Here is a 12,769-nt window from a genome sequence, read left to right as displayed (position 1 = left end):
TCCTTAAGACAAATCCTTCATGAGGACTCTGCCTGCACTGAAAATTTTGACATTTCCTTGCCTAGAGAAGCTGAAACCATCTGAGCCTTCTTCGTATTCTCTGTGGGGGAAAAAATTACAACTGTTACATGCTACTTACTGTTTTCTCTATAATCATGAAAAATATCCCATTAAAAACATCATAAAGCTGCCCATAAGCCAGATCATAATTATAAGTGTGGATTTGTGGGATCCCTCTCTTCCTTGATCTTCATAACTGCCTTGCCTCTGACTGTGAGATGCTTTTTCTTTATGTATGTTTTTAAAGAGCTACCTCTTCCTAAAAATAGCTTTAAATGTACTGAAGAACTCAGACTAAAGGAATCAACTACAGGATAATAAAAGAGTCCACAGGGAACAAAATCTTCAAGGAAGCCAAACACCAGGTAGGTTACAACTGTGCAAATGATGAAGAGAACTATTTCAGAAAGAGGAATCAGTACACAAAACAACAAGGTGTAAAGCAGAGACATTAATGACTAGTGACCTTGGCTTTAATAGCAGCTACAGACAGAAGCAAACATAACTGGTGATGCTTTTCAGAAAGACTACAGCAGCAAGGTAAGGTGGTCTTTTAAACTCAAGAGGAACCTTACTACCATGGAAGCAGGAGCAAGGGTGACTCTAAGCATAAGTACAGTAAGATCAGTAATGTCACCAGGAGAGGTTGGTCTCTCTCAGGCATGTTTGCTGGGAAATATCTGCCATTAAGAAATAAATTTATAAAAAAAACCAAAAAAACCCCAAAACTCAACAACAAAGAAGCAACCCACAATTCCAATTATGTAGCCAAGAGCCCAATAAGCTGGCAGCTTGGTGTATGACCTCCATGAACTAACTCAGGATCTTCAAGTGAATAAAATGAGTAGTAATAATATTTCCTAATACTCTGCCCTATTAAGTATAACCATAAACTACACAGTTATTTTATTTGCCAAGAGTATGCTGGCTTTCTGTGCTTTTTAAAAAAAATGAGTCTTTAATTTTAGTACCCCCCCTATGATTTGTCTATGACTGGATGCTGATTTTTAAGGAATTTACACTAATAAATTTCTAACTTTAAAGGACTTTCCATTTTCTCCCTCCCAATAGCATAAGTCAGTATTTCAGAAAACATTTGACTTGACTGCAAAACTATGACTTGTAAATCCCATCACCAGAAGATATAAAGAAATAAGAAAAAATTTAACCTTACTTTTTTAAGCAGAAGCACTCCTACTAGCACTCAGACCTGTTAAATTAATCATATTTAGTTTGCAGCAAAAAAAAGAATATTTGAACTATCTGAACTAGAAAACTGTGCACAACGCAAGCATTTGTGAGCATGTGATCTTTCCACCAGCACTTGCCTTCCTTCTCCCCTTGGATAATCTGTTGAGTTAGCTTGTTGCGTTTTCCTTCAGCACTGCGTTGTCAGCACTGGGAGAGGAGCCATGTCAGACCACAATTCCACACAACTTCTACCAAAATAACAATTCTGCTCCCAGCTGCTGCCTCTGGGTGGCTGCAGCACAAGTAACAGGAGTGTGCTGACCGATTACAGTTTGTCCTGCAAATTCTCCATGACAGGTCTCCTCTGTCACATACTCTCAACAGGGAAGTTCACTATACAATTGAAAACACTAATATTATCTGCAGTAGTCATGCTAACAACATAAACAAACCTTGTTAACCAAGGTCATTGCATAAACCAGTAGTTCCGTATCAACCCCATCCTTCTCCTCCAGTATCTCCATGATGTTGGACCATGGCTTGGCTCCTAGAAGAAAAGCAGAAACTGTTGGTTACAGTGATCAAAATGAAAAGCTACTGCAACAACACTCATCCAAGAAGTAGCACAAGTTGGAGTACATGGCCAGGTGGAACTTCAAGTGGAAAAATCCAGCTTTGTCTACAGTCTCTCCTGCTCCCCTGAGAGTAAGGTTAATGCAGACAGTGAAAATTACAGTCCAACCTATTGCAGGGATATAAAATATGGCAGGTGGACTCCTTCTGAAGGCACCAACTTCTCTCCCTCGATGATGAAGGAAGCTTTGTTAGCACAGTGTGATTAACACCAAAATTCTAAAAATCAGGTGACAGGAATTTTACCCAGCCTATCATAGGTTCACACAGGCTTCGATAAATCTTCAGCAGAGACCTACATGCTGTGCTTTCAGTGTGCCTGATGCTCCTGTTTCTGGGGCTGTTGCTGAGTTGTGCTGCATTAAGCTAAGTCAGGTTAACAAAATATTGTGGCAGAGAAACAGTTTTCTCAAATTACAGGCTATGTGCCTTGGATAAAAGAAATGATCAATGGGGGGAAAAGATTTTTGCTGTGGTTCTTTCTCAAATTATTTTAATAGGAAACCTACCTACAGAACTTTCAGATATGATTCTCTCATTTTCCACTAAGAAAGGTCAAAATTTGTGCTTTTAGTTATTTGCTTGATTTGCATGTTGATTTGAATTTGCATATTTATCTGACACCAAAACCCTAATGGTTTAGTGAATTATCGTGCTAAAAACATCAGGCAAGCAACACGCCACCCAGACTCAGCCTCTTGTGGAAGGTACCTTGTAAAACCATCCTATTTCATTTGACTGAACGGCAAGATGGTTGCATTTACCAAATTTTATCTAGGAAAACTGAAATAAATAATGAAAGACTGCCATTCAGTGGTTTTTTTTTGGTGTAAAGTTAAAGGTGAGGAGCACTAAGCAGAGAGCTTAGCCTAGAGATATACTCAATTCAACTACACAAACATAACTGTGACTGTCCTTCAGTTTCAGAGGGAAACATGCAGAGTATTCCTACAGTCCCCCTCCCCTGAACACTGTACAGATGATGAGACTTCAGGTATAATCAGGCAGCAAAATGCAAATGTGCCACCACAGCCGCCTGTCACTGGCTGATCAGTCACGCCGAGGTCTAAACTCTGCATTACCCTCTAACAGCTCTTGTTTATTAAAGATGGTATCATACATGTATCCTGCTACACAGACATCAAATCTGTGCTAACCAAGGATCTGCATTTTCAAGGCAATGGCAGTGCACTGTGTGGAAAAACCTGTCTGAAAGTGAATGTGCAGACAGCAATATTTCTCGTTTTTATTCCCCTCTCAGACAGTCTCCGATCTTTACTACCGAATCAGGGCTTTTTTATCTTAAGCAAAATCAAAGGAGGAGTGGATTCACTCTCAGCTCGCTAGATGTATTTATATGCATTACTAATTAAGTGCTAATTCAAATACATGTCTGTAATGAAAACCCACTAGACACATCTTTACCAGATTCTCTATATTGTTAGGAATTTTGTACAGTGTAAGCTCAAAAGTCACGTGGAACAAATTCACTCAGTTTGCAAATTATATATGATCAGCAGGAATGATATTCTCACTACAAAAATGTTTTCCTTTGGTTTCCAGTGAAAAAATGAAAAATGGAAGGAAATAGGAAAGAGAAACAAAATGGGGAAACTATGCAAGCCTGACTTACAACAGTGCCATTTAGAAAAACAGTGAGTTGATATCAACATTAAAAAATAATTATTTTATCCACTGCATTATTCAGTGAGAGTCCTTTATTTTTGAAGGCAGGTTCTACTCTTACTGGAACAATCCTCATTTGATTTTTAGGCAGCATCCATGTGGTTTGTTTTTTTCCCTGAATATCCCAAAACTTCTTCATTATCATAAAAGAATAATTTCACGGTCACCTTGCTGTTTTCTTGCAATGCTGATATATAATTTTCTTCTAGCAACGCTGCTATTTTATTTCAGAATACAATTTAAAAAAAATTGTTGATCAGTCACACTTACTAGTAAGGCAGCCCTGTAATAACTCACCTATCTTTCAAAAACTTTTACACTGCTGCTACTAAACTTCCAAAATCTAGGCTTAAATTCCAAATTCTTCATCTGTTCTCTAACTACAGTCAGGAGGAGGCAGTACTATCAATGACTTTGACAGAGCTACTCCAATTTGTACCAGGTTAAATCTTTGTTTAAAATGCTTTTCCTCCATTATGATCTCAATCTGAACAGCCAAGAAGTGAACATGGAAACAGCTGTAAGGCCATCTACTACCCACCTGGGATAAGGCAGTTCTGCTGTGGAAGTTGCACCATGAACTTACTGCTTTGCTGTCCTTGGGTTAATATTCCTTGCACATATATAATGAGAACCTATAGTTTCCAACCTATGATCCATACAGCATGGGACATATGCAGATCCAGCTCAGCTCCCCCTCTCACAGCTCCCCCTTTCAGAGCCTGTGCAGTCCAGTATGCTTAAAGTGAAAAGAGACCTGTTCAGATTGTGATCATAATGAGGAAAATAGCATTTGAAGAGAAAGGTTTCATCTAGTACATATTGGAGCAGCATTGCCAAAGGCGTTGAGAGTACTGCCTCCTCTTGATTCTAGTTAGGGAATAGGTGAATTTCCTTCTTCATCAGATCCTGATGTAGAAAAATGATGATGTAGGAGAATGATGATGTAGCATTCCAGTGATTTTTCTGGGAGCAGATGGGGATGTTTCCATAAGGTTATGACTTTTACACGGGACTTGTGGCAAAATCGATGGGAGTGATGAAACAGGCTCAGTGAAGTGAAACAGCAGAGATCAAGTTTTGTGTGTTCTCCTGCCTTCTAATGGGTAAAATGAGAACTGCTTGACTGCCCTTTAGAGGCTTGTCACTGGGAAGAGCTCTTCATCACAGCTACTCTGACAGAAAGGCTGAAGCCTCAAATCTGATGGTACCTGTAGTGTTACGAGTAACCATGCATGGTGTATAGACAAAGAACACAGAGGCGGCAACAATTAAACCAATATTAAATTAATACAGTCTATTTTCTGAATAACATTGCCCATTGTTTGAAGTTCCATTCTGTTCTCAGTTTCCTCTTGAAGTGTTTTTACGTATTTATTTTAATGCTGTTCATGTTGTAAACAAAATCTTGACTTCACAACTACAAAGGATCTGCAGTTTGTATAAAGCATGAAATATCTTGCAGAACCTTGCATGAGAACTGCCACCAACTTAGAGAGCACCTGTCTCCAGCAGCTATAGGATGGAAAGGTAGTAATACTTTTGGAAAGACCTTGACATCTTGTACTCCTGGCTATTTATATGTGAATGAACTTACATCCTTCCATCGTACCTACAGTATGTGCAATAATTTAGTGGAATCTAACTATGAATGAAATGGCAGGGAAAGCAGAGAACTGATAATGAGGGCCATTTGGCTTTAATCTCTGTCCTAAAATATGCTTGTGATAAAGAAGCCCTGGACAGAAAACTGCAACGCCAGCTCCACTTTCCAGAGCCTGTGCAGTCTGGTATGCTTAAACTGAGAAGAGACTGAATTTCTCTGCAGTTCTGAAACAAGAAAGCGTGGGAGAAGGGAGGAGCTAAATGGAAGTGCAAGTAGAAGCTAATCCCAACATGATGAGGACCATGCAGTTATTCACTTATGGTCTGCTTGTATCTCAGAGTAAAGCCAGTACTTCTGTGGATCTCTGTACTTCAGTTTGCATATGGATGTATTTGCACACAGAAACCACAGATGGGATCGCTTTGAAACCAGGCTGAGTTAATATGGGGTTCTATAAGTTAATCATGTGTGGTACATGTTGAAGAATTATGTCATATCTCATCACTTTGTATGTACATGAAACACAGAACTTTTATCAAAGCAGTGCTGAACTTAATTACATACCTGCAAGATTTATGACAATGGTTCAAAAAAAGGCATATTGCTTTTTCCTGCTTTTCTGTTTTGTTTCATCAGTCCTTCAAGGCAGGTACTTCTCAGTTATAAGCCACTAATTTAAAATTATAAATTAAAACGTAGCACATCCACAGCTAAAAGTGAAGGGCTTCGACACTGTCTCCCACAGCATTCCTCTGGAGAAAGTGGCTGTTCATGGCTCGGGCAGGTGCACTGTTCACTGGGTAGAAAACTGACTGGGTGATTGGCCTAGAGAGTGGTAGTGCCTGGAGTTAAGTTCAGCCGGCAGATGATCCCTCACAGGGTTCCTCAGGGCTCAATGTTGGGGCCACTCCTGTTTAAAATCATTATCAACGATAATGAGGGGATTGAGGGCCCTCTCAGTCAGTTCACAGGTGACACCAAGTTAGATGGGAGTGTTGATCTGCTGGACGGCAGGAAATCTCTAGGGAGGGATCTGGACAGGGTGGATCAATGGGACGAGGGCAATTGTATGAGGATCAGCAAGGTCCTGGTACTTGGGTCACAGCAGCCCCGTGCAGCACTACAGGCTGGAGGCAGCTTGACTGGAAAGCTGCCTGGCAGAAAAGGACCTGGGAGTGCTGGTCAACAGCAGCTGAACATGAGCCAGCGTGTGCCCACATGGCCAAGAAGGTCAATGGCATCCTGGTCTGTATCAGCAATAGTGTGGCCAGCAGGACCAGGGCAGTGCTTGTCCCTTTGTACTTGGCACTGGTGAGGCCTCATCTTGAATCCTGTGTTTGGTTTTGGGCTCCTCTCTACAAGAAGAATATTGAGATGCTGGAGCGTGTCCAGAGAAGGATAACAGAGCTGGTGAAGGGTCTGGAGCACACATCTTACGAGGAGCAGCTGATGGAGCTGGGGTTGTTTAGCCTGGAGAAAAGGAGGCTCAGGGTGGACCTTATTTCTCTCTGCAACTCCTGAAAGGAGGGTGTAGCCAGGTAGGGGTCGGTCTCTTCTCCCAGTTAACAAGTGACAGGATGAGAGGAAATAACCCTAAGTTGCATCAAGGGAGTTTTAGACTGGATATTAGGAAGATTTTTTTTCACCAAAAGCATTGTCAGGTTTTTGAACCAGCTGTCCAGGGAAGTGGTGGAGTCACCATCTCCAGAGGTATTTAAAAGATATGTAGATGTAGCACTGAGGGACATGGCTTAGTGATGAACTTGGCAATGCCGTGTTAATGATTTGATGGTCTTAAAAGTCTTTTCCAACCAAAATGACTCTGTGACTATATTACACTGATGACCTAAAAAGGAAACTAAATATAAAACCAGAAAAAAAAAATCTCTTAAGTAGCTAAGTACAACTGCTTAATGCAAATAATTTAAAAAATAGGAAGAAGGAAAAAACTGGGTATTTGGGCTAAGGTATTTGCAAGAGTCCATGAAATAATCCACCAAAGCACAGGTATGAGAATTCCTGTAAAATCTCTCATTATGCTCTTAACATATGCTCATCTAACTACATGCATCAGTTTTTCAAGTCTTATGTTGTTACTTAAGTTGTTTTATTACTTTGGGGAATGTAAATGATTGCCTAAGGCTGTTCTATAGATAGAGAAGGCAATACTTTGTTTAGGGTCCTCCGTTCTCCTTTGTCTTTAATGATTTTACTAGCATGTTAGTAGATATATGGCAGTTTGAACATATTGAGAATACCAGTGAGTTCAGAAAGCTGATGAAATACTAAGAATGACTGAAAAAATGAGTCATGGTGCTCACAAGTACACAAATATTGTAATTATATTTATGCTTATGGCATTGTAAGGTTTACTGGTTTTAATTCAAAACAGAAAGCCAACTTGCAGAATTCACTGTTTTGAATTGCCCCTGCCTGCTTCCCTGCTATAAGAGATAATTTGGGTTTTTTCTTTTCAACCCATTCTGATAACTGAAAGCAAAATCTGGCTCCTTTTTCCTATTTCTGGCACAAGCTTTCTCCCCAGCCCCCAATATTTTCTTGTTTCACTTTTACCATATCAGGTCTCCCAGACAAGTTCAGTATGGAGGCAGTTGCTCCACAGAGGGAACCTTGCTTTCAACCTCCATGTTGGAGACCACAACAATAGATCTCCTAACCTCAAAAACTCTCCTTGAGGCAAAGGAATGTTTTGCATCAAGAGAGAATGCCCCAGGAGCTTAGCGATGGCTTTGTGAGAAGAACAAGAAAGAACCATTTTTGTTCTATTTATTTGTAAAAAATACAGTATACATATTCAAGTATTTCTCATGAGCCTGAAGGGTAACAGATTTCGTAGTATAATATCTGCTCCAGGGCTTTATTTTAATGTAACAACATATGGTTTTGCTTTTACTATAAAGCCTGTACTATTACTGACCTCGTCTCTCTCTTCAAAGGGATTACACTGATTAGATATCATTGTCTCTTCTAAATCAGACTGCTGCTTCCCAGAAGGAAGTGGAAAGACAGTCTTGCCCAAAGGAGCCTCTGAGGTCAGAAGATACGGGGGGGCTTACTTTGCATGTGGGTGCAGGGAAAGAGCAATGACTCTGGTGCCCCAGGAGGCAGTCAAGTGCCTCAGTTTTCACTCTTCACTTTCCCATTATAATTAATTCTTCAAACAACCTTAGATTACACGAATACTTAGAATATGCTTTTAAGAAACGAAGGGTGTGTTGCACAAAGCGGGCATCAATGACAGCAACTCTAAAACCACTGAAAGCAGTGATGAAATGCCACCTTGATCTCAGCAGTGCTGGGATTTTGCAATCCCCTGGTAAGGCTACTCACCTCTCTTTTCATCCACGGTAGATACCGCCTGGATCAAAAGCGGTGCGTTGGATTCTGTGTACTCCACAAACACCAGCAGCAGCTTCAGTGCTGTCTTTACCACCAGGCGAAACTGGAATAAAAGAGTGTGACTTGTCATTCTCCAAACCACAGCATTCCCAGATGTGTGAAATGACACTGGGCAAGAGGACAGCAGTCCACATCTGGTAATAGCACACGAACGGAAGAGATTAATCTGTGACAGCACGGAAAAAATGAAAGGTAGTCAGCTGGCTGAGAGTTTCATTCACTGGACAGTGCTCTCCTAGAGAAGTCCCAGCAGTCAATGAATCCAAAGGGAAGCTTAATACTGCCACATGTAACAAAAGGGTGAACATCCTAGCTCTGCATATCCCCAACATTGCTGCCCAAAGCTTGATGTACACAGAACCTACTGAGCTAACAAAGCATATATTTCTTTATTTCTCAACACATTTCTTTATTTCCTCCTTTCACTCTGAGCCTTTAATCCTGTCTAAATGCTGTATGATGGGATCATTTCCTCCTTATGCTTTCTTCTCTTCTTATAATGCTACTGTTCAATGCCTAATTTATTAAATAGATTGGTCTTCACTATTAAACACCACCTGGGATGAAGTGTGTTTAATCTCCAGCTCTCCCACCCTGTCACAAAATGTGTGATCTACTGGAACTGAGCACTCAGCCTTCAAGTTTTCAAACTCAGGTTTTTTTACATTCTTAAGAGTGAGCGTTCATCAAAGACTTAGCATTACTAAAATGGATCTACTGGATATCCATAGCCAAATTCTATCCATTTCACCACAGAGCTCCCATTTCCTGAGAGGATCATTTGACTAAAAGAGCCGAGTAAGAATTTTTAGGGATAATCAAGTATATGATTACTTGGCATGATAGGTATGTGAAAAACCAACTCTCTACTTGAGGGAAGGATTTTTTAATAGGCATTTTTTTACATGCTGAGAGGACTTTTATTGGGAGAATTGATTCCAGGTCAAATTTGCTGTACTCTCAATCTAAATAATAGATTATTATACAGTTTCTGTCAATATTGGCTAATTCCCATTCCCAATTTTTTTTTCAAGTTCTCTCAACACAACTCTCCTAAGAAGCAAAAAATCATTATTAATAATTTCATAGATACACACAGATGGTCGCAAGACAGTGACTGTGTCTATATTCTAAACAAGACTGCAAGTGCAACCAGCATAGATTCAAGCTACTGTGCCCACACAGCCACCCACAGACATGCACTGGAGCTCACTTGGAGGTAATGAGCTAAAACGCAGCTTGCCGCTATTAACACACAGTTTAGTGTCCACAGTGATCCAGCTACTTTCCTAGTTTCTTGGGGTTTACCCACTCATGCAGAATTGAGCTTAATGCATGCAATGGCACTACTGGCAATGCAGAATATTCTGCTGTTTGAATCTAGACTTTTTCAGGCTTGATATGTTATCAAATTGTTGAATTTTAGGGCTTACAGCCAGGAAACGCCAGTGACAAACCTGACAAGGTCCCTTAAAACTCTTGGTTAGTCTAATTTGCAGTTGTACTGCTGCAGTGATACTTCATAGATACATGGGGTAGACAAATTAAAGGAAATTGAAACCCGATAACCGAACAAATCACTTCCCCACAATTGCACTGTACATCTGTGTATTCAGCTGCCAGGCCAATACCATGGTGTTTCTGGTCTGCAGTGACATGTCTCTTAGGAATCAAGTTCAATTGTTTAATAAAAATATTGAAAGAATTTCCAAAAAGTGTCCACTTTTTTTTGTTATTTTGTAAATAGGAGTTTTATCAGGTTACTATGAACTATTCTACCATTAACATACTTCCCTGATAACCATTTACATACTGTCTTCTAATCTGATCAGGGTTTTTTACTTAGAAAGGAAAGCTTAGATATTACTTTTGATGGTTCTTAAAACCTCAAGTCTTGGCCACATGGTGACAAGGGGGTGCACTTACACTAAATGCTGCATGGCAAAGTTCCCATACATCTCCATTTGACAGCAATCAGTGAGGGACACACCGGGCTTAACACTATTTTTGAAAATCTCTTTTTCTTCCAAAAAGAAGAACCTTTGGCAGTACCTTTGCTCAAATTGTTGCCTGCTGTCCATGGCAGCTGCTGCAATAAAGAGGAAGTCCCTCTGCACCCTGCAGATCCTGCAAATCCTGTGAAGCCTCAGGGCAGCCCACTGCACTTGCACCAAACCAAGGCTCAAGCTGGCTGATTTCGGGTGCTGTTTGCAGGTATCAGCTTCCTGTGCTTAACAGCATCTGCTAACAGATAGTTTTGTAAGGAATAAATGCCACTCGCAGTACCAGAGAAAAGGAGTGACTAGAAAAGCTCTGTTTTGCTGCTTTGCTCCCCATTTTGGTACCAGAAGGACGCTGTAAGTTCAGTTCACTGTAAGTTCAATGTGCCCTGGAAGTGGAGGTGCTTTCCCCTGAGGGCGTACACCATGGGTGCTTTCTGCTTGCAGTAACAAACACTAGCTTTGAGAAAACCTGCATTTAAAACAACACTGTTTCCTGCTTAATAGAAAATGGCATTTGGGACTCCTGTGGGCACTTTTAAGCCTGCCTGCTGCTTTGGACACTTTGGGCAAGGACAAAACCAAAACACTGCAGTCCTAGACCAAGCTGCACAATGCCTATACTGGGGACTTACCTAGCTACCCATGACCCACACAATCTTTGTGCTCATCCTGCAGTGCTTTTCAAAACTGCAGTAACAGTGCTTCTTAACAGGAGCAAGCAATCACTGAGCAGGTGCACTGCCCCTAGGAAACTGAAATCTTCAGCCAGCCAAAGCCCCTCCAAGACATCTGATAGCCTATCACATCCAGATGAAAAGGCAGTCCAGAGCCTGACATGCTCACACTTAGATCAGCTCTAATTATTCACCGTGGCACCAAGAAGTCTCTGAAAGGTCTGTTCAGGGATGCCTGGTGCCAGAACCCATGTGAAGCACAGCCAATTTTTTTTATGTGGCCTCCCATATGATGTCCTGTTAAATGTTCACTTTGTGACCACCTGTTGGCCTGAAGTTCCCATTTGTGATTAACTATTTGACTGTCAAAGTGGGAGTGCCTCAGAGCTTCCTGAGTGAGTTCTAAAATATGTTTGTAGGACATACTGTTTCAATTCATTAGATAGCTACATTGCAAATAAAATAACTGAATCTCAAAATTGGGAGATTTCTTAACAGGAAAAAACAGCAGCAATTCACTGATGTTCTTGCTTTCCTTTGTGAAGTCATGGGACTTTTTGCCCGTGACTATCACTTTATTTCACATGATTTACCCAAATGGCACAGCAATGAGAGCAATAGAAAGTTGCATGTTTCATATTTCATTCATAAGGAAGTGAATCATTAATAATTTGAATCACTGTTAAAAACTTCATGAGAGCTTTTAAGACTGTTTTTGGGATTTTTTTTCTGGTACTTACATGCTATTGAAGAGGGGAACAACTGCTTTCTGAATCAGCTTCACTAGTTACAGTTTTTTTTAAATCCATGGGCCGTACACACTTCTATTTCAAACAGGACTAGAAAGGCAACAAAGAGGTAGGCGTGCTAGCTCAAAAAAAGTCCTGTTATTGTCAATTTGCAAACATTAGTTGTTCTAATTAAATCCAAATTTCCATCCTAAATATTGCTGCTTAGTTAAAAAAGAAGGCTCATTGAGGCAATATGCATACTCACTGGCTTGGTAAAGCCCTATTTTAACAGTTCTGAGATTAAATCAGGATTCTTGAATATCCAAACAGTGAAGCATCAAAACCTCTATTAAGCTAGAAAAGAAAGTTCATGTTGTGTTTTTGTATCATGTGCAAGCCAATTTATAGAGAGGAAATGATGTTAGCATCTTCTGGCTAAAGATAAGAACAAGCCAGCAATGCAAAAGGAAGAAGAAAAATTATAAACCTTTTCCCTCTGACTCGCTTTACCTTATACAGTGCGGTTTGGCAATCCCTTCCCTTTTTATCTCTTTATATTTAGACAATTACAGACTCAGCCAAGGATACCATACAACAGGCTACAAAACTCATGTCTCATGGAAGGGCTTATCCCAGTTGTTAATCACTTGTCTGGAAAGGCTTTAACCTTTACAAGGAATGTTGTCACAAAGTTCGTTGACTTAGAGACCAAAGCAATATTTGTAGAGTTCAGATTAAAGCATTCAGGATTCAATTATTTTTCTT

At 40.3% G+C, this 12,769-nt stretch overlaps 1 protein-coding gene across 14 annotated transcripts in view; it reads right to left on the bottom strand.

Moving 5' to 3' along the window:
• FHOD3 (formin homology 2 domain containing 3) overlaps nucleotides 1-12,769 on the bottom strand; it is a 377,817-nt gene that overhangs the window by 115,655 nt on the left and 249,393 nt on the right. For all 14 annotated transcript variants that reach the window (XM_032118819.1, XM_032118873.1, XM_032118846.1 and 11 more), the window contains exons 7-8: nucleotides 8,528-8,639; nucleotides 1,704-1,798 (exon numbers count right to left, since the gene is read on the bottom strand). In XM_032118819.1, the coding sequence (XP_031974710.1) occupies nucleotides 1,704-1,798; nucleotides 8,528-8,639 (207 nt within the window). The remainder of the gene's footprint in view (nucleotides 1-1,703; nucleotides 1,799-8,527; nucleotides 8,640-12,769) is intronic.

The sequence above is a fragment of the Corvus moneduloides genome, chromosome 1 (assembly GCF_009650955.1).
Source record: "Corvus moneduloides isolate bCorMon1 chromosome 1, bCorMon1.pri, whole genome shotgun sequence".
NCBI classification, from domain to species: Eukaryota; Metazoa; Chordata; class Aves; order Passeriformes; family Corvidae; genus Corvus; species Corvus moneduloides.
The sequence above is the reverse complement of the archived record's forward strand: the minus strand, read 5'-3'. Positions and strand labels throughout refer to the sequence as shown.